Source organism: Epinephelus fuscoguttatus, linkage group LG15, assembly GCF_011397635.1.
Source record: "Epinephelus fuscoguttatus linkage group LG15, E.fuscoguttatus.final_Chr_v1".
In the NCBI taxonomy this organism is placed as follows: Eukaryota; Metazoa; Chordata; class Actinopteri; order Perciformes; family Serranidae; genus Epinephelus; species Epinephelus fuscoguttatus.
Window position 1 is genome coordinate 32,042,543 of NC_064766.1, and position 21,785 is coordinate 32,064,327.

General features: G+C 42.7%; 1 protein-coding gene across 4 annotated transcripts in view; it reads right to left on the reverse strand.

Annotated features, from left to right (window-relative positions):
* Positions 1–21,785, reverse strand: part of LOC125901967 (ephrin type-B receptor 1-B) — a 223,269-nt gene that overhangs the window by 45,798 nt on the left and 155,686 nt on the right. For all 4 annotated transcript variants that reach the window (XM_049598023.1, XM_049598024.1, XM_049598022.1 and 1 more), the window contains 2 exons: positions 11,430–11,554; positions 444–606 (listed from right to left, as the gene is read on the reverse strand). In XM_049598023.1, the coding sequence (XP_049453980.1) occupies positions 444–606; positions 11,430–11,554 (288 nt within the window). The remainder of the gene's footprint in view (positions 1–443; positions 607–11,429; positions 11,555–21,785) is intronic.

Consider the following 21,785-nt stretch of genomic DNA (forward strand, 5'->3'; position numbering starts at 1 on the left):
CTCCAACAATCCAGCCCCCCCATGGCAAAAAAATTAATCTCATCAACTACTAATCACAGCTATGCATTCTGGGACGGCTCTCCAGCAACAGAAGGGCTGGGTGAAAAACCAATTAGCTAAGCATTTTGGATCAAGCACAGTTAGTTGCACAAACAAAAGACACTCAGCGTTCTACATATTCAAAGCACCCACACACATGTACACACACACACACTCAAACCTGACCGTGAAGGAAATTAATTTAGCTGTAGAAATAGAAGTGCAATCAAACATTACGGTTCCCCTCTATCTCACCTACTAATAATAATGCGACAACAAATACAAAGAGCGACAAGAGTGTTAGAAAGAGTTAGGGCGTATGTGTGTGTGTGAGACAGAGGGAGAGACACAGAGGAATAGAGGGAGACGGAGAGAGCTGTTTCTCCTGGCTCGGCGATCCTTACCATCTGTGAGGGTTTGGAAGCACATCTTGCTGCTGTATTTGCCAAAGCCAGCCACAGTCCTTGCCCGCACCTGTACCACGTACACTGTCCCCGGCCTGAGGCCCTCCACGCGTGCAGTGTTCGTTTGGCTTCGCAGGATGGTGGAGTTAATCTCTGCATGGTCCTGTAAGGAGCAACAGATGCACGGAGAGCAGGTTAGAGATGACTTACAGAGAGGATGTCAGCGGGAAAGTGTTAACCACACAGTTAAGAAAACTCGGGTGGAACGAGATGCAGTGGCAGGAGCAGGAGTTTGACAGTGAGAGAACACACAGATGAATCAGGCGTGGTTTAATCGGGAAAAAGTACAGAGAAAGTGGACCAAAACTGAAAGGAAATCCATTTAGGTTGTATATTGTAGTGCTTGTAAACCAGAGATACAAGAAACGTAGTCTGCTTTTGGTAAACAACATTGACGGAGGAAGGATGAAAACAGTAGATAGCAGCAAGGAATAGATAAATGGAAGAGACAGAACGGAACGGTTAAGGGCAGTGAAGCTCTCCTAAAAATGATGTCTTAAGGGCCCATTTAAACAGCGAGAGATAATATGTTTTTCTGCCCGTTTTTAATAAGGCTTTGGTCAGTTTGAACTTCAAATACACGACACTGCAGCAACATTAAAACCATACACACGAGCACACCGCTCACACAAACACAATAATTCCCACTCATACGGTAACACACGTATAATATGGTAATTAAAGGCAATCATTTCTTGCTAATTATAAAGAGCAATAGCTACATCTGAACGGTAATAGAATAGCATTGCATATTTGTCTGCTCAGATGTGCCTTATGAGGCAGTTTAATTACTGCAAGAAGTTTGAACATAACATCCTCTTGTTTTGTTGTCTGAAGTAGGTTGCTTTTTAAATATGATGGCAGGCCAGTTCCACCCACAGGAAACATTTTATTTTTTCATTAAAGGCAATGCTATAAAAATCCACTGTGCAGCGGCTGTTTGTCGTAGCATTCTGTCTACGCACGTGCCCTCTTTCTTATGCCTGTTTTTTTTTTGCATTTGAATATCTGTGTAGATCATCCCAATAGTTGTGTTTTCACATGCATGTATTTATGCATACAGATAGCCATCCGTTATGTAAATGACCGTGGGTCCTGCCCTCCAGATCCTGTATCTCTGTCTTTCTCTTCAGGCTCAAGAGAGCCAGTCAGGCAGTCTGCTGCAGTGTAGTTTGGGGCTTGCTGGAGGTATCTGATACGGGGGATCAGTAATTACTTAGGCCTGTCACCTTCCCATAACCCAGAGTGAATATGACAGCCAGAAAATAAGACTGCACCTACACTACACCCACCACTGCAGGCTGCTGATAGCTAGATGCAGACATACTGTAGGGGGGGGGGCAGTTGAAAGTGAAGGGGCAAAATTCCCTGTGTCAGTAAAACTGTGTAAATAGAGGCAGGCTGTTTTTTTTAAAGCTTGGTAAACACAGCATTGTTTAATGTTGGGACTGCATCTTATAATACATGTATGACTGCTCTGAGGAAATATGAATAACAGACCAGAGTTGACAACAGTGTGGAGTGGAAAAGGTAGATAGGCAAGGAGGAAGCAAGGGAGGGTGGAGGAAGATGATGGCAGGAAGCGATAAGAAACTCAAGGCAGAAGCAACCCACATCGAAATCATTATCCAATCTGATTGGTGTAATTGAATCATTCCGGTTGCTCCGTCATTGAGCAGACGGAGCAACCCCACATAATGATTTGTGCAATCACATTAGCTCTTATTGGACACTCTGGGCTTGATGAAGACAAATGTTTGGGCTTGGGATGGAAGAGCTTCGCAGCAGCAGGCTTTCGTTCTATTTCTGAGAGGAAAGAGATGTTTATAAATGGAATGCTGGATATAAGTGGGTTTAGAGAGTTTAATCACCTCGCAGACCTTTTGTCCAAGAGATCACACAATCTGTCATCTCTCCAATGTGCTGCATACAAATACCCGAGAACTCTGAAACTTGACTTTAAAATGGGGAACTGTGAATTTTGAAAGAGCTGCAGAAGACATGGAGCCCCATGAGAGATTAGAGCCATGGTCACTTATTCATCTGGTATAAGACACGGTTGAGCGCACACGGACCACTTGGGGTCAGGAGCTGCCGACTCCTACTATCAGTCTTCCTGCATTTCTCAGAACCACACCCCCATCTGTTGAGCCTGAATGGAGGACAGGTGAGCAGACAGATGGCAAACCTCCAATGGGGGAGAATCCCTTGAGGGAGCACCAGCTAGGAATGGCCCTTTCATGCTGCCAGTCAAATAGGGATTATGTGACACACACACACGTACACACACATACACACCCACATCTGCCACTTAAAAATGAGCTGGCATTTGGCACTCCAGCAGGTTAGGGGATAGCCAATAAAAGGCCATGCCAGGAGGGACTTCCAGCCACGAGAGGTCCTCTCCTGCTGCCAGTCAAATGGGGATTATGAGGACCACACCCTAACTTGCTAAATAAAGATGGAGCTGCAGGTGGGGAGACAGATGGCAGAGCAGCCAATCAAAAGCATTGCCAGGGGTGACAGACAGGAAGCGCCGCGGGGAGTTTGGACTCTGCAACATTCAGTTAAATCACTGAGACTAACTTAGCAAGAATGCTCTTCCTAATAAATATTGGTTGCAGTCTCAATATGTGCAATAACCTACTCAAACAACACCTACTTAGACTTGGAACCACATTGAGAAGTGATACTAGGCTAATTTGGACATTTTAATTGGACCAATTTTAAATGATTGACTAAATTTGCTATCTGTACCACATTAGCACTGGATCTATTATAATCATATTGCTAGATTGCTGGAAGTCCAACACTTGTATTTTTTTTTTCTTGTTAAACTTTCAGTTCATTTTTTTTGTAATTGCCAATTTCCTACCAATTGCCATTGCACTGCCAGCAGACTGCAGAGGGGAGATCTCTCTTTGAATTTCCTTTCTGCCACTTTCAGCCATTTCCCACTTATTTTCTGAGGGGTTTTTTTGGGGGGGAGGGGGGTGTTTTCCAGTCAAAAACCATTACTGTATGATGTGTGTGTGTGTATGTGTGCGTGGGTCGGTTTTTCAAAAAATGCCAACCACCCAAAATGGACAGCATGGCCACCTGGCACAAAGACAGGCATGGTGGATACCATGTGTCCTCTTCACAGGCTCACACACATGCACACATGCAAGTGCACTGACACATGTACACACACACACACACACACACACACACACACACACACACACACACACACACAAGGAGGGGGGGGGGGGGTTGAGGGAGAACATTCTAATATTATGTTTGTAAATTGGAAATGAAAGAAAAAAACTCCCTCCAATTAATGTTAAAATTAAAATGTATTGCCTAAGGTAATGAAAAAAGAAAAGGAAGGAGGGGAAATATGGGCTAACAATTTAAATCTTAGAGACTAGATGGGTTTTATAACCACATGCAAATGATTACTATTAGCTCATGAATTCTAATCTTAAATGAAAATGGTAATTATTTTGTATGGAAATACAATTGCAATACCATCTGATAATAAAGACCATTTAAGCCTCTTAATCGTTTTCGGAAATAAATAAACTAGAATAATGCAAAAACAAATTATATCACCATACGACAACAAATAAACAAAGATTTTCCTCTCATTCAGATTCTGCAAAGCTATCCGCTAAACACTGGTGGGCATGGTTAGAGAGAGGTGAGAAGGTTGATCTTATCTACAGTATAATTTGAATGGAAATGTATTTGCTCCAGCGCTTTCAGTTAGTTGTTCTTGTTCTTTGCAGCCACCATCTTTTGAGATGACTCTTTGTATGCATTCAGTTCACCTGGAGACTAACAAGGAGGCCTGAGTGAGCAGGGTGGGAGGCAAACAAAGAGGGAGAGAAAAAGGGAGTCTGAAGGAGGAAATGTGAATACCCTTGCTAGGGGACCGAGGGAGTGCTGCACAAGCCCTGCTTTTCACAGGTTCCATTAAAAATCTAAACTTGTCTGTACAACATCTGTGTGTGTCTACAAAAGTGTTGTGGTCGGCTCTGAAGGCTGGCAGGGAGAGAAGAAAAGAATAATAAATACGTTCTCCTGGCTTCTCATCTGAGGAATCGCTAATTGTATGTAAAGTACAAGGGGGATTTCAGAGTGCCAAAAATGCAGATGGTGCTATGGTCAGTGCGCTGCAGATCCTGGTGTCATGCTGCAAACTTGGATTTGCTCTTGAATTTCTCACATTGTAGCATGACTGCACTGCTGTCGGCCAGAATAGATACACCTGAACACACACACACACACACACACACACACACACACACACACACACACAACCTCTCTCTGACACCAACACACAGAAAGCCATCAGTAACCAGAGCCAGTGGCTGCTATGCTCCAGCCTTAATGGAAGGCCTGACCTCCGCCATGCTGAGTTATTTCCACCCTCCCCAAATTTTCAGGCAACCAGAGGAAAAAAGGGTATGAGAAAAATGGAGAGACTGGGAGCATAGGATTCTACTTTTTCCCTCTGAAAACCTTTAATTCATTTCATCTTGCTTCCCAATTTACAGGGTCCCAGGACCACTTACTCTGTAATGAGGAGGTGGGTTGAAGAAGGGAGTGAAGCCTGGAGAGAAAACAGCCTTCAGCACTCTTTACAGCTTTCAGGAGAAAACGTCAAAATGCAGTCTTTTTAAATCATTACCATCCCTGTCCTTCATATGACTACAGCCCATACTGCTACTGCACTGCAGCACATTTCTACTGTTTACATTGCAATTGTCGCAACGAAAGATAGTTGCTGCCGTGGTTACTTTCCAAGGTTGTACCATCCTGTCTTTGAGTATTACCAACCATTCGGCTGTGTTTTGCTGCCTGATTAGCCTTTAATCACATTAAACTCTTTCTCAAACTGGACTTCCTGGATTGTCTTGTGTTGTCTCACAGGTAGGGTTGGCTACTGAGCTCAGTACTTTCAACGGTACCGACTATATAGAGTTGGTGCGACTGAGAGTGCATCTGGGTGGGAACGCTGGATTTGGCAAGAGGCAGAAATGCCACAAAGTGCCCCAAAGCCTGAAAGCCAGCTGTGGAGCTCTGTTGCCGGCCTCAAAGCTCCATGGAGCCGTCGGGTTTGACTCAAGACAGAATGCGGAAGCACCCCGAAACCAGGAAGCTGGCAGAGCAGCAGAGCTCCGCAGCTGCTCTGTCAGCTTCCCAGCAAGCCAAACGCTGATCTGCCATGATAGTTTCAATGTCTGGTCTAATTTCTTTTCAGTGTTATTTCAGTAATGGCATAGTATCACTGATGGAATTGTAGGTCATGTGATACACAATGGTCCTTAAAAGAAAGTCGAATCAGTGAAATATTTTGTGCCATTCATGTGAACCTCAAGGACCAACCCTCATTTGAATGGTTGCATCTTGGAATGTGGCATCCAATTCTTCATAATACAGCCATGTTTTGTCCCCATAGGGCATTCAATAGTTCAGAACTATCTGTGGACCATTGTTCTTTGACTACTCAGTATTTCACCACTCATTATCTTCTGTGAACTGTCAAGTCAAGACAAACAAGCCTTAAAAATAATCTCAAGAAAAACACTACATTACTTGGTTGTATGCCTCTGCCAACCAGTCAAGTTATGGTTTACATCCATGTCTGTCCAGACTCATATGCAGCCATGACAGACAATACTTCAAATATGAATGTTGCTGCAAAGGGGTCCATGTCATTGGTCCGACAGCCCATTGGTCCGACATCCCATTTGTCTGACAGCCCGCAGTGCTGAACGGCTCCCGGCAGGCGTATTTCTACCTTGATGGTGCGCTGCGACCGGCTCTGGGTCAGCTGGGAAAGGCTTGAGGCGAAGCAGGCTCACAGCTTATGTGTTTGTCACTTTCTTTTTCATTTTAACCCACACCATGATCTTTTCCTGACCCTAACCAAGTGGTTTTTGTGCCCAAACCTAACCAGACCTTAACCACAGGGCATCATGATGATTTTGGAACAACGGGACTTCGGAACAATGAGTTTAATATGGTTGGAACAATGGGATGTCGGACCAATGGGCAGTTCCCGCTGCAAAGAAGCTTCTCATTATAAAATGTGGATGCTTTACACACATCTGAAACCCAGCCTGATGGAAGACCTACACAAAGTTTCAAGGTGGACATCCAAAATTAGAGTCACCAATTCCATATCTGAACAAATGTCTCTCCTTCTGTTCCTGAGTTATGATGTTTTTGCCTAACATCATTATGCCACAGTGAAGCTGACCTTTGATATTTTGGATATAAATTGTCATAAATTCATCATTTTATCCTATTAAAAGTTTGTTGTGAAATGTTGAGTAGCAGCATAAGCCAGGGGCTCTCAGACAGTCTTACCCCCCACAAAAAAAGTACTGGGTGGACAGGTTGAAAAGTTGTTGGCTACACCACTAGCAACCAAGCTGAGCATGAGGCTATGGAAGCTATTCAAGCTAGCATCATCGCTGATATAAAAGCAGTCCGTTTGGACATGAAAAAGAGTTTACCAAAACTATGGGACCACAAAAGATGGAACTTGCTGACTTCAGAGAAGAAGTTAGCCAGAAGCTAAATGCTATCGTCGCTGATTAAAAAGAAATGACTGACAGAGTCTGTGCATACAATGCCCGACCAAAGCTAAGGAGGTGTTGTCCCACACTCTGGAACTCCAAGAGGACTTTGTGGAGTCCAGGTGGAGGTTTAGCTAAATTTGAGGACATTCCTGCAAGCTGTTCTTGAGATATTACGTTCATGAGAATGGGATAGATGGTTGGACAGATAGACAGTTGGACGGGCAACCAGAAAACATAATGCCTCTGGCGATGGCTGTCGCCGGCATGGAGGCAGAACAACCATTAGTTGTGAGAAATACGGTCTGTTACTACAACATTAAGCAAAAGTTGTAAAAAAAAGTTGAATATTATGTTATGATTACCCTGAGGTATTACTCAACACAGAGCGTGACAATGCCATGCTGCTGGAGAAGTCACTTTTGTAAATGGGAATAGGGGGCTTCCTGTGAGATGGAGTGTACAGAGAGACAGCTCTCTGCTGTGCTAAGAACTAGCTGACTGTGCCAGGCACGCTGAGACAATCAACTCCAGAACCATAACAGTGTGACGACTCTAAGATTAATACAGGCATCGGTGAGATGCATAAAAAAGACGGTGAGCATAGCAAGGCCATTTTTATATAAAACAGCCCATTTTTATGACTGTATTATCCAGCCTATAAGTTACCCATAGTGCTGGGTAAAGCTGGGAGCGTGTGATAGACATGGTGAGAGACATCCTCCATAATTGCCTTTTATGACTAAAAGGCCACATCATCACTTTACGGCTGCGTGAAACTTCCAGATTTTCTGGACCTCTCAAGCATTCAGACAATCAATGGGGAGCTGGCAGGACTGACCTCCATGGAATGCAATTTAATTCCCCACTTCATATGCAACAAGCAGGCTAAACATGCATGTAAGTAACTCAAGCCAAAGTGTGTGTCACTGAGAATTTATGCCGATTTTTCATCATGCATGTGTATAATAAATCTTAACTGGTATGGAAATTACACACATGGCATTTGATTCGCCACCATCTGTTTTTTTTTTTTTCTTCTGAGGGGTTGGTGCTTAATCAGGCACAAAAACACATCAGCAGTGACACTTTGGACAGCAGTGGCTGGCTGAGGGAAAGTCTGTTTAGAGCCTATAAAAAGCCTCGTCAGATCCAAAATACAGAGTGTCAAGGGAGGACCACCAATGTGGCAATCTCATCTCCACAGCCGAGTGTGCCCGCAAAGCAATCACTCTGACTCACCTTCTATGTCTTACTCACACTCGCATGTGGGTGCATTTACTAGATAGACACAGGTACAGGGGGATATGAAGGTACACTGAGACAGAGGTTGACATCATAGAGCGGAACCTCTCTGTCACCTGAATCATCCCGGTGCAATTAGCAATCTTGTCCTCGTTAATTCACTAATTTGTGATTGCACCGTGCTCATCTATTTGTGTGAAGACATGCTACATAAACATCAATAGGATTAGGTTTCATTGATATTCATGAGCTAATGGGAGGCTGTATTAGTGTTATTTACACGACACTAAGCTGTCTGGCAGATAAGGTTTCTCAGGGCTATGGCAATCGGATTCAATTTCATGACCTGTGCAATGCCAGAGGGGGAAACAGCAAGCAGTGCAGTTATTATTGGATAACTGAGTTTCCAACTGCAAACATCATTTAAAAACATGATTGTTGTTCTCGCCGATAGAAAATGCTAAATGTGACAAACACTATTCTAAGGTGGAGCTGTGAATATTGATCCATGAACCTTAGCCAGAATGAGTTTGTCTGAAATAAATAACTCAACAGAAAAAGAAAAGCATTTATAAAACCCTATTGATTTTTGTCTTTTATTTGAAAAGCAGAACATGGGTGAAGGTGCACCAAGTCTTGCAAAAGTCTCAGCTTAAGATGACAAAGACTGGGGGGAAAAAACTTGCATGACCAACCTTGCCATAACTATCGATCAGCTTTAGGAGGACAAACAAGGGCCCAAACAAAAAGCTAGAGTCTCCGATCTCTGGGTATCATTATGTCCAAGGGCCTTGGGAAAAGCCTACAGGTCAATACTGGTAGCAGCATAGGCGCTGTGGGGTAGGGCTGGCGACTTAATAAAGCAGACGTATTGTGTGTGAGCAGACGGGTCGATGTGACTCCCCCCAGACGCAATGCATTTTCACAGCGGGACAGGTTGCTGCACTGTGCAGAGTGGGCCTGGAGCAGAGGTCAACCTATTCACTTCATCAGCAGCAGAAACCAAAGAACAGTGGGAGAGATGGAGTGAACACAGTGAAAGAACATATTATCAACCCAGGGGACTCTGCTCACGGATATCTGGGAGCGCTCAGATTTTTGGAGGGGCTTTACATGCAGTTTGCTACGCATCTGTGGAGCAGGAGACTACACCTTGTATCTACAAGAGCTGGCACTTCACACATCTAAATATACACCTAAGGGATGCACTGATATATCAGCCGAACATCATCAGACGATATTTGCCTTGTTGACTGGCATCGGCTTATTCTCAAATAACATGACATTTGCTGACAGCATAGCTACTGTTCTTCTGTTGTGTCACACCAATTCTGTGTCAGGGGGCATGGTCACCCTGATACAACTGCTGCCTCACCCAGGCAAAATAATTGGAGCCAACATCACTCTTGTTAAGAGGCTGTGGCGTGGCCATTTTTTAAGCTAGCACAAAGGTAGTGGTATCTTGTCGAACTAGACAACCTAAGGCATCATTTGGTACCAACCATGACAGCTTAGCTTGTCAGGAAGGGTGGTAAATAATGCACCAACATTTGGCTAAATTTTAGCCATTTCCAAATGGGTCCCTTGAACTCTTACCTCATGGGTTCCAAGAGTCTCCCCTAAAGTTAGGAAGGCTTGTTCACGGTAAATGTTTGGTTCCTTACAATCAATGTACTCCTTCAAATTAAAGCTGTATATTTGTCTTTTTAATAGAAATGACAACTAGCCTATTTTTAAGAACAAAGAATCATCTAACACGTTAACATATAAATATCACATGACTGTTGTGGGACTCCAAACGTCAACTGTACTAGTATTAGTCTACGTACAACAGAGAATTAGTAATTTTAACTGCGAAATAGGAAACCTAAGTTTATCAGTAAATGATTCCTGAACTCTCCATAAAGCCATATTTCCAAATAGCCTAAGAACGACAGCATAATGGAATCCCTGAAATTCTGTATGGCTTTTGGTTTTGGTGTGCCACTGCGATTCAGATTTAGTGGCCCAATTTGGCTAGCTCATGTAAAAATTTCTGAGGGTGCCGCTAGGGCTTAAGACTAACAGTGTCGAGATCTTCATTTGGATGCCCTCAGGGCGAAAGGATGCCGAGAACTCACTATCAAACAAATCAGGGGACGCACCCTATTGTTTCCCTGGTAATCCTATATGATGAACAAAGAATCTGTGTTGAAATTAGCAGAAGGAGGGCTAGTTAGCATTAGCCATTAACAGCTAACGGAGATTGCTTTGACTTACTTAATGATGTGTTCAAGCTCTATTCAGTAAAAATGAATATTGGGTAAAAATAAAGTGTTACCATGATGTGTTCAAATGTCACCTTGTGAAATTTAGTTTTGGCAATAAACTAGAACACATACAGTAGTTTGAAGGAGAAATCTGTTGATGTTTACACGGCAATGTATAACAGATATTAAAAGAGGAATTATAATGTATTATATACAGTAAAAAGGCTTTTGAAGCAGTTTTTTAAAAAGATGTTTTTCATGTGAAAGGAGGTTATTTAAAGGTTGTTTCATAAATGCGCATGATTGATTTTGTGCTCATTAAAAGGTAGAGTAATGAACGGCTGAATGACTTTGGAAAAGTGTTTAGTTATTATTTGATTATGAAGCTTTCCTTGTTTCCCTGACACAAAAGGGGAAATAAATAACAACATAAACAAAATAAACTACAAGACAAAAAGATATTGATATCTGATCAGCCACATTGTTATTTTAAACATCGGTACTGGCCCAGAATTTCACAATCAGCGCATCTCTAACAGTATACTCTATTTGCTGTCTTGTACTTCTATCTTTTTTAGGAGCCTCATTGACATAATGCATTCCCTAGCCCCTTACCCTACCCTTAACCATCACAACTAAATGCCTAACCCCAACACTTACCCTGACCCTAACCTAAACCTATTTCTAACCTGAACCCTAAAACCAAGTCTTAACCCTAAAACAGGCCTTTGAAAAGTGAGGATCGGTTAAAATGTCCTCATTCTGTTGCTAAAAGATGTTTTTTGGTCGTCATTACATAGCATGTACAAGTAAACACACACACACACACACACACACACACACACTAGGCTATTTACCTTCTCATAGTAGCGCAGCTCATAGTCCAGGATGATGCCATTGGGCTGTTCTGGTTGTGGCCATGACAGTGTGAAGCTGTTCATGGTGGAGCTGATCTGGTGCATGATGGGAACAATGGAGGGAGCTGTAGGACACAGAAAGAGTAACATAAAGTCAATACATTTCTAGAATAATACTGATTAAGACAAATATATCTCAATCCAAACGGTGAAAGCTCAGTCATATTCTCTAAGCCACCAGGTGAGCGCACAACACACAGCCAGTTAATGTTAACCTAAAACATAAACATGTGGAACTGTGGCCTAATGAAGCCATGTTGGCTCTCTACTCTAGATTCAAAATAGTCAGCTATTGCACGACATCTTCATTATCTCCCTAATAATCCGACAACTTCTGTGACAGCTAATTACAGTTGGTACATCATCCACACTACTAATTTCAAGAATGATGGTGCACATTTTAACAAAAGTGCACAGTTGCAAGACATATCATCCAATGTGTGTACCTTGAACAAAGCACCATCAGTTATCAGTGCTCAGCACAGAATCCAAGTTTAAACAACTGCCACTCTCATCAGCACCCAGGTAGCCAGCTGAGTCAGGCCGATTAGAGCTTCACTCAGCCATATTCTGGCACTGCAGGACAAAATATGTGCCGACTTTGGCCAAAATAAGGCTGCCAGATCTGGCAAAGAATTAAGGGTGTTGACTTGGGCTGAGTGTCAGCTCCAGTTAGCAGGACTCCGGCTACCTTTGCGCCAGGATTGTCAGTCATCACGAGTCTGGCCTGAGTCCAGCTACCAATCGTGTTGGATTTAGTCCGCTGTTGGCTACTTGGGCATGATATAGGGGCACTAAATGTGGCATCCACAGGATGCATCGGATGCAGTAATTAAGTTCCCAAGCATTTTAAATTCTCAAAGGAGGCAGTTGAGCTACATTTTGCTTTTAAACAAAGGTCTACATATGGCTGCACTAAACAACATGATGTAATGCTGTTTAATATTGACCACCACTGTTTTTATTAAATTTGATTATGGCAGGAAAGAAAACAATTTCATTTGTTATGTCTATGAAATCTTGTCTGAATGTTAGTAATTCACTAATGTACTGTAAATGCATGATTAAAGTAAATCATGCAGCCATATAAAAAGCTTAACTGGGCTTTTGTGTTTCAGTAATACTATGACTGTACACAAGTAAATGCAGCTAGAAAGCACATCCATATGCAACTTTACGCTATAATGCACAGAACATCAGAAATGTATTAATCAGAACAGCATGTAGAAAGTCATATTTAATCGCTCTCATTCGGGAGCTGTTGAGAAAGACATTAGTTCAGGGATGTATGTTATAATGAAATGAAATGAAGAAATCTGACATGAAGGGAAGAGGTTTATCTGATCTGCCTATCAAGAAGTAACTTGACAAAAATCACACGAAATTGATAGTGTTATAATTTGCGGTCTTAAAAGTAGACAGTAATTGCTGAGTTCAGTGGAAATGATGTCACGGTGAGGCACCAAATTGCTAAACAGTTGCAGGAAAACACTTGCACTGGATCTTCAGCAAAACACGGCCCCTACGTGTCTATATTCTCTATACAAAATGATACATTCTCCGGCCCATACACGACATACACACACACACACACAAAATAAAGAAATAAAAAATCAGTGTATGAACCATGTTATTCAGTAAACAAAGCCCTTTGGAATCAAAGTGGTCTAGCATTATGATCGTTTTGGCCCAGCTGCAAAGTCTATTCCCTTCTTCAGCCCCAGTACACCTGAATGCACACACATAGGCTGTCAATTAAACCAGACACTCGGCAATTTCCTGCCCATTCCATCATTTTTGTCCTCTGCACTGTCATCCCTACATCGTCCCTGTCCCTTGTTGCTATTTACATGCTGTTCAGACACTGAGTTATTGGACATGAAAAAGACATCATCCATAATAAAACTCTCTCTCTCTCTCTCTCTCTCTCTCTCTCTCTCTCTCTCTCTCTCTCTCTCTCTATATATATATATATATATATATAAGTGTGTGTGTGTGTGTGTGTGTGTGTGTGCATGAGCAGACTTGTATCTGTGTTTGTTTCTGTGTGTGGTTTCACATCTTCTTAAGTTCAGTTCGGCAGTAGTCCAAGAACAACTACCTGTTTTTGCTACAGGCATTAGAAAAGCCTAAGTTGCAAACACTGTACAGTATTGCCACGACCTACTGGAACACAATGTTTCCCAGGCAGTGCTGGAGGGGGCAACAAAACAGCCTTATATATTAATCGTCAAGAAATAATCGTACGCATTGCATTAACTCTCCGAGTTAAGGTCTTTCACTAGGTTCAGTGAGCACAACGCTGTGGCAGCACGAGCAATGCGCTTGCGTTTTTAGGTTGTTATTACAGCTAGTAATGCAGTCAGTTACCTCTGCCGAGTGACACTTTTTAAAACTAAAGCTCATTAAAACATACCTATGTTCAACAATGGACCAGGGACACTTAAGTGGTCTTGCTGTCATCAGCATCAATGCAGAACTCGCTAAGAAACTGTCAGCTGTGCGCCTCTGTACACCCTCCCCTGGTGGTGGTGTAATGGTGTGGGGGAGATTTTCTTGGCACACTTTGGGCCCCTTAGTACCAACTGAGCATGATTTAAACACCACAGCCTACCTGAGTATTGTTGCTGACCCTGTCCATCCCTTTATGACCACAGTGTACCCATCTTCTGATGGCTACTTCCAGCAGGATAACGCACCATGTCACAAAGCTCACATCATCTCAAACTGGTTTCTTGAACATGACAATGAGTTCACTGTACTCCAATGGCCTCCACAGTCACCAGATCTCAATCCAATAGAGCACCTTTGGGATGTGGTGGAACGGGAGATTCTGACATGTGACATGTACTGTTATTGTATTGTTCTGTTTTTTTCATGTATAGCATTAAAAATTGTTTCTTTGGCTTACTTTATTTAAAAAGATTGCCTGGTCCAACACGACCTGTATCTCTACCAGTGTTTTTTTCTATTCATCTGTTATCTACATGGACTACAGGTCTGAAATCGAATAAACTGAGCTGAAATTAAGCCTAATTTTCCATCAAAACAGGTGTCATGTGCCACTGCAGAGTCCATCCCTGTGTCTTTTTGCTGTGATACCTTGGCAGATTTCCTCACTGTTGACATTTAACAAATCAGCAGATATCTTGTCACTGCTGACAGTCGCGTCAAGGTAGTTCAATACCCTGGACGTTCTCCTTGGTGAGAAAAAAAGTACATTTCCTGGGTGCTGATATTCACTTTTTCTGCATATATTTGTTATGATAATGGGTGTAATCTCAGGCAAACTGACAAGTTCTTAAATGTCACAGACAGTGCTGGCTTGGACAGCAGCAGGCGAGTGAGTTTCTTAAATCTGCATGGTTCAAATCATTATAGACTTCCCAGGAATCCTTTGGATGCCTGTTAATCAAGATACTGTAAAGGGGCTGGAGGTATTTTGTTTTTGTTTTTTATTCCTATATTTATGCTAAACAAACCAATGTAGCTGCCGTAGGTCCAACTATAAGACAAGGAATCTCTATCTGTCTGTTTGTCTTTTGCATATCTCAAGAGCTGTTTATCCGATCTACTTCACACTTAGCGGGGCATATTGCTGCAGACCCAAGAATGTGCTGTGTCGAATTTGGTGCAACCTGGACACGAGACATATTAAACATTAATAATCTTTGAATAAAGACGCAAACAGCGCTCCATGCAGCAACGATAACGGGGCTTCAGGACTCTGCAGACAGGGTTCACTATTGCTGCTGGATGCCTGATAAACTAACGTTGTAACCCAACTCTTCTTCACCTCCCTGGAGCCTCAGCAGATAGCTCACAGGAACAGTGCCCCTAAAAATCCTTCACTTTGCGTAGACTACAACACTGCTACATTCTAGTCCAGTGGTTCCCCACTGGTCCAGCCACAAGGTCCAGAATTCTCCTTAGTCATTAGAGGTCCCACAGTGGAATACATTCAGCGTCATACTTGCTTTTAGCCATGTCGTTGAGCTAGTTCGCTGTCTCTGTTAAGTAGCTGTCTGTTAGTCACTCACTCTACAGCAGGAAATGGCACTTCAAAATAAAACCTCTTAAAAAATAAAGTGTGCATTTTATTTACAAACTTGACACGTTTGCGAATCACTTGCGGTCCATTCAGAATGGACCCGCAATCCACCAGTGAACCACTGTTCTAGTCTATCGATCATCTTAGGTAAATTTCCAACAGTCTAATCTTTGGTCACGCAAATGGCTTCAGTTTGGTCCTGAAATGACCTGCAGGCCAAGCTCAAACTCAAAACCCTTATTTCTTTAAATGATTTTAAACTTGGAATGGTCACAGCTAGCTGCAGCCCGATCAATCAAAGAATAAATTCTGATTACATATTGCTGCCTTTTCATGTACTCTATTATGTAATATTTTTTGACATATCTGTTGTCCTTGTTGTGATTTGATGTTGTTGTTCTGTTTGTATTTGTGCTGCTATATGACTCTGTCCTGGCTAGAATTCACTTGCAAAAGACGTTTCAATCTCAATGTGACTTCCTAGGAGGCCCCGGGGCAGACCCAGAAAACGGTGGAAGGAATGCATATAATCTGGCCTGGGAACACCTTGGGGTCCCCCAGAAGAAGCTGGAAAGTGTTGCTGGGGAGAGGGAGGTCTGGGGTGCTTTACTTGGTCTGCTGCCCCCACGACCCAGCCCCGGATAAGCGGATGAAAATGGATGGATGGATGTTGGTGAGACAGCTACAAGGATATATCTTGGATAACGTAAGCTTGCCATGCTAGCTTCTAACAGTAATACTGTAACCACCAGCAAAATACCGTCACTAACCAAATCCATGCTCTTCTTCATAGCTGTAGTGGTTTTGTCAAAGCAAGTGACTGCTACACCTATTTGGAAAATAAAACTCTGCCAAGGGTATTTTACTGCTGTTATAGCTGCGATCTTTAGTGTGTTTTTCAGGGGTGGATTTAGTGACGTGGGGGCCCCAGGCAAACACAGTCTTGCTTTACTTTTAACCCTTTATCTAACTGGGAATGATGGTTTTGGCAGTGGCAGTTTCGATGAGCAGTTCAGAAAGGCGCAAGCAGCAACGCCACAGGTCAGGCAATCAGCCCGTTCAGAACAGTATTAGTTACTGCACTTCAGAGATTTGTGTTTTTCTCTGCGCTCTTCTTAATGATTTGAAGTGGGTGGGGCTCGGTCACAAAAAAATGCGATGTCTCATACTTTTAGGCACCAATCAGCACAGAGCAACATTTAAATCAGATTTTGAGTGTTCAACTAGGATGTTTTTCCTGATTTAAATTTGATTGTTGCCTGCCGTTTTCAGGGGCTTTAAATGGAATCCTAAGTATGAATAAATCAATCCTGGATAGAGACAGCAATTTGTTTATATAACTGTCGCATAATATTTAATAAAAATACAAATTGCTCAGCTTTTATGTACAAATCAATCTCTTTAATGCCATGTGAATCTGCCCCCCTATCTGCTGTGTGATCACAAACTCCTCCAAGGTGCTAAGATAAACTCTTATTCAGTTCTTAAAGTTCAAAGATGAATCTAACCAGACTTACTCATCAAACCAATTTATGAACATACAAGTAAGTTTGATTAAAAAGCCATTCTGTGGCTGCTCACATTAAGTTCAAAGCACTGGTGTTTGTGTACAGCACTGGGAAGGAATCTCCACCCCCGTGTCTGCAGGCATAAATACAGCCCCACACAAGCCCATGCTCTACATTTTGTGCCTATCAGCCTCTTGGCTCACGGCCTGCTTGCTGCTGAGGCCTAGTCATCGCTCCACCTGGTCTCCACTCACCATTTTTCTGAATAACTCCTCTATTCAAAAAGCAGCAAATAGCACCCTCTCTAAACTAAATGTTCCCTTTTTATCAGACTCCCTAATGGTTCTTCTATTACTTTTACTTCTCTTCATACATCACCTGTGCATAACCACTCTTTCGTCACCGGAGTCCTATAAGGAGAAAAGCCCCTGACCTCTTCACTCAGCATGGTTGCTCCTTAAAATTGTGTTCTGTAGGGGAGACGGATGAATCTACAGTTTTGATTAGGGGAAGTATTTCTTGATTTGAGTGTCAGATAATTAACCTCAAATGCAACTGTAAACAAATGAATGGGCTCTGCTTATCCTGGCAAAGGGAGGGGATTCTGTTACGTCTGCCTCCCTTGGCTCTCACCTCCTGCCTTCCCTCCCTCCCTCCCTCCCTCCCTCCTTTACTCTCTCTCATACCCTAGACAGAGAGTGTGAGGGCTAAGCTTCACCTCGGTGCACTTCAGCCTCTCTGCCTCTCAGGCTGGTTCACGCTCCACTGACCAGGGCTAGGGCTGCCTGGGCCGCATTATCAATTACCGGCCACAGGCACACACTGTTCCTGACAGACCCAGGGGAGGGGCACTCCACACAGAAATTCCTGCAGTGGAAAAAGGGGTTGAGGAGGAGAGGTATTTCCACAGCCCCAGCCCCAAGTCCTGGTCCCAACTCAATTCATGCGTTCAGGCGCACGGACAGAAAAACATCCACTTCTGCTATGGATAATTTTTTATGCATGTTTTCAAGTGCTAAGTGTCTAGTGTCTAAATGTGTTCAAGTGTATATATAGTCTGGGTTGAGACCTTTGAATCACTACCCACATCTCAGGTTTTTTTCAATAAGTCAGATAGGTGGTGGTGGTGTGCTTATTGGTGGATTTCAATCCCGTCTGGAGAAACAACTGAGTCGTTCAGAGATTTGTAGATGGGATTATGGACTGAGACATTATCATCATGTGCCAGTGCAACTCCTACATCCAATGCAATGTTCTCTTTTTCATACCAATAATATTGTTTTGCATATTTACTATACAGTATTTGACCAACATGTTAACTTCTCCTTGTGAGTGCTGGCAAAGTCAACTGAAAACGACAACAGGAATGACACGTCAGTAACTACTGATGGGTTGAGGCAAAAGTAACCCTAGCTAATATTAACACAAAATCAAACTAATGGTGCTTTCACACCTGTCCTCTTTGGTTTTGCTCAATTGAACTCAAGTTCGTTTGGGAAGGTGTGAACACAGCAATCGCATTTGGGTGTGCACCAAGACAACCGGACCGAGGCCCTCTTGAAGAGGTGGTCTCCGAAATACAACCAAACTCTGGTGTGGTTCGTTTGTGGTGAGAACGTGCTCCGACCTCGATCTGAACCAACTGCAGTCACATGACACATTGTTTGGGTTAAACATGAGCATGTTACAGTCCTGGAGGATTATTAATGTGCACCTCCTCCTGTACTGCCTTAATATGCACATTCAGCACATCCAGTGCTTCAAACCACTGTTTACAGTATGGTTTACCTTAAATGAGCAATGACAGCAATATAGTCCACAATGACTAGCGCTAAAATCAACCCATGTAGTTGTCCCTCCATTGTGACATTAGAAAGTGTCACATTTATCTGGCAAGTGTACTCTTCTTCAACGTTTTTTTTTTTACTTGCTTTCTCGCCCAAGGCATTTTATCTGCTCCTCTTGTAAATGCTGCCGTGAGAACACAAACCAGCTCTAGGCAATTAATACAACTTTGTAACAAAATTAGTCCCTGATTCAGAACAAAGCAAGTAAACTCTAGGTCTGGAAGCACCCTTAATTAACTTGAACAAAATGGCAATTTAGTGTGAGGCCAAGTCCACATGTACACTTTTTTGTCTTTGTTCTAAAAAAAAAAACATGTCTACATATAGAGTTTTAAAAAAAAAACTCTGTTCAAATAAAAATAGAAAAACACAACTGAAGTGCTGTCAAGTGCATACCAAACCAACAGGCAGTGATAAAGTAACCCTTAAGCCACGCAAAGAAGAAGACATTTGCCAGTTAGAAGCCTGAAAAAAAAGCTACTGTATGGTAGATGCTAGAATATAACCACTGAAAGATTTTGTTTTACCTAGCTCAACCCTACATTGCTGTGATTGGCTAGTACTAACCCTAACCATGACCTTTTGGCCCAAACCTTTACCGCCTCAGACCTCAACTCATCGTCATGATGAGTACTAGCCAATCACAGCACAGTAAGGCAAGACTAGGCAAAACACTTTCATGGTTTGGTGGATACTAATATCTACACTATTACTGAAAGGCTCCCAGAAGCATTGATCCCTATAGTGCATTCTGATTCATCTGTTCCTCAATACAGTGGAAAAATAACGGTACACTTATGTGTAAACATGTAAGAAGTCCTGTTAGCAAGGTTAGAACCAGCACTATTTCGGCCACAGCCGCCATTGCATGGACTGATGCATCATTTGTGACGCCCCACGAAGGAGTTAACGGTGCACACTTTGACATCACAAGGCAAAAATTCAATTTTCACTGTCAAGACATAAACTCTGAAAAATCCTAACCGTGAAAGGTCCATTTTCAGTGACCTAAAGCTCAGTGTGACGAAAGACTAAAACGCCTAGAAGAAGCTATGTTTTCAAAAATTCCTGTGTACGTGTGGACTAGGCCTGATTATTAGGTAAGCAAGTGTATGTTCTGAATATCTTTCCGACACAAATTCTCACTACACTCCCTAAAGAAAAATACTTTTCTCACTGGTGTGTCCCTCTGGACAGCCAGTGACCATGTTTCCAAAAGAAAAGGAGGGGGCGAGCGTGTGCACATGCATGTGTGTTTGTGTGTCCTAGTAGCCTATGTGTGAAGAGCCTGTCAGAGACAATGTGTTGTGCCTGTTTGAGGGTGAGGTTCAGCCCAATGAAGCACCGTTGTCCCCTCCAACTGCGTCCCCCACTGTCACCCTGGGACGATGATGCTGACAGTGATTGGTGACTGTGTCCTGCACTCCTCTCTCCTCCCTCCATCCCTCCCATCCCTTGCTCCTGTGCTCCACTTTTATCTGGCCCCACTTGCTGCCCCTGGCTTTTAATGCAGAGCTTGGCTCACCATTAATCAAAGTCAAAGCCTCCCAGTGTCTGGCTGAGACAGAGAGAAAGTGAGAGAAAGGGAAAGGAGAGACAGAGAGGGAGAGAGAAAAGGTGAGAAAGGGTTTGAAAGAAAGTGATGGAAGAATGAAAAGCTTCTTCACCTTCGCACGATTAATCTAGTTTGGAATACAGATGAGTTGGAGCATCATTTTACATGTCTGGCACAGACCCGAGCCTCTGTTTCTATTATTGTTACCTCAGTGTGCAGTCACCATAATTTATGTGGTATGGCGAGGGGAGTGTTGTAGTCAAGACTGACTACACCGAGGCAAAGTCATGACCAAGACCCAACTGTATTGAGACCAAGACAAGACTTTGAGGGGCTGAGACCAAGACACGACCAGACCAGTGCGAGTCCCACACTGCATGACACACTTAGGACAAAATGTGGAACATGGAAACCATAAGAACTCAATCCACATTTAAATAAAAACACCCAAATTAAGAGTCTTCTTTATTCACCTCTTTTATTGCCATACTGTGTGTGTGTGTGTTTGTGTATAATGCACCATGAGAAATGTCTTGATAAAATAAACATAAGGCATTGAATTAGAGTGAATTTTAGGGTGTTTTCACACCTGCCCTGTTTGGTTCGGTTCAATTGAACTCAAGTTCATTTGCCCCCTAAATGCGGTTTGTTTGGGCAGGTGTGAACACAGCAATTACACGAAAACAACTGGACCGAGACCTTCTTGAAGAGGTGGTCTCGGTCCGGTTACAAACGATTTCTGGTGCAGTTCGTTTTGGTGAGAATGTGTTCCGACCTGGATCTGAACCAACTGCAGTCGCATTACACATCGTTTGGGTTAAACAAGCACCTTGCAATCTTGCAAGTCTACTCTTCTTCAACGTTTTGTTTATTTTCTGGATTTTTCCCGCACTGAAATTCTGACCAGTCAAGAGCATCTGATCTGGTCCGCTTGTAAATGCTGCAGTGAGAACACAAACAAACTCTAAGCAATTATGCACCTTTGTAATAAAATCAGTCCCTGATTCGGACCGAAGCAAGACAACTCTAGGTCTGAAAGCACCCTAATATGTGGGAAATTTACCACTGTTTTTTTTTTTTATTAGCGCCCAAATAGAAACACTAAGAAGCTGAAATGAACCTAACCACCTTAATTTAACACTCTTCTTTTGCACAGGCAATTTAGTGATATCCCAGCAAATGTGGGCTTAATGGTCTTAAAATAAAATCCAGAGTTTACTCTGTCTTATACCAAGATAAAACAGAGTAAAAATGTGGTTGAGTCTAAGACAAGACCCTCAAAAAAAGTGGTCTTGAGACCAATTTTGAGTACAACATTGTGTGAAGGGTTCTACA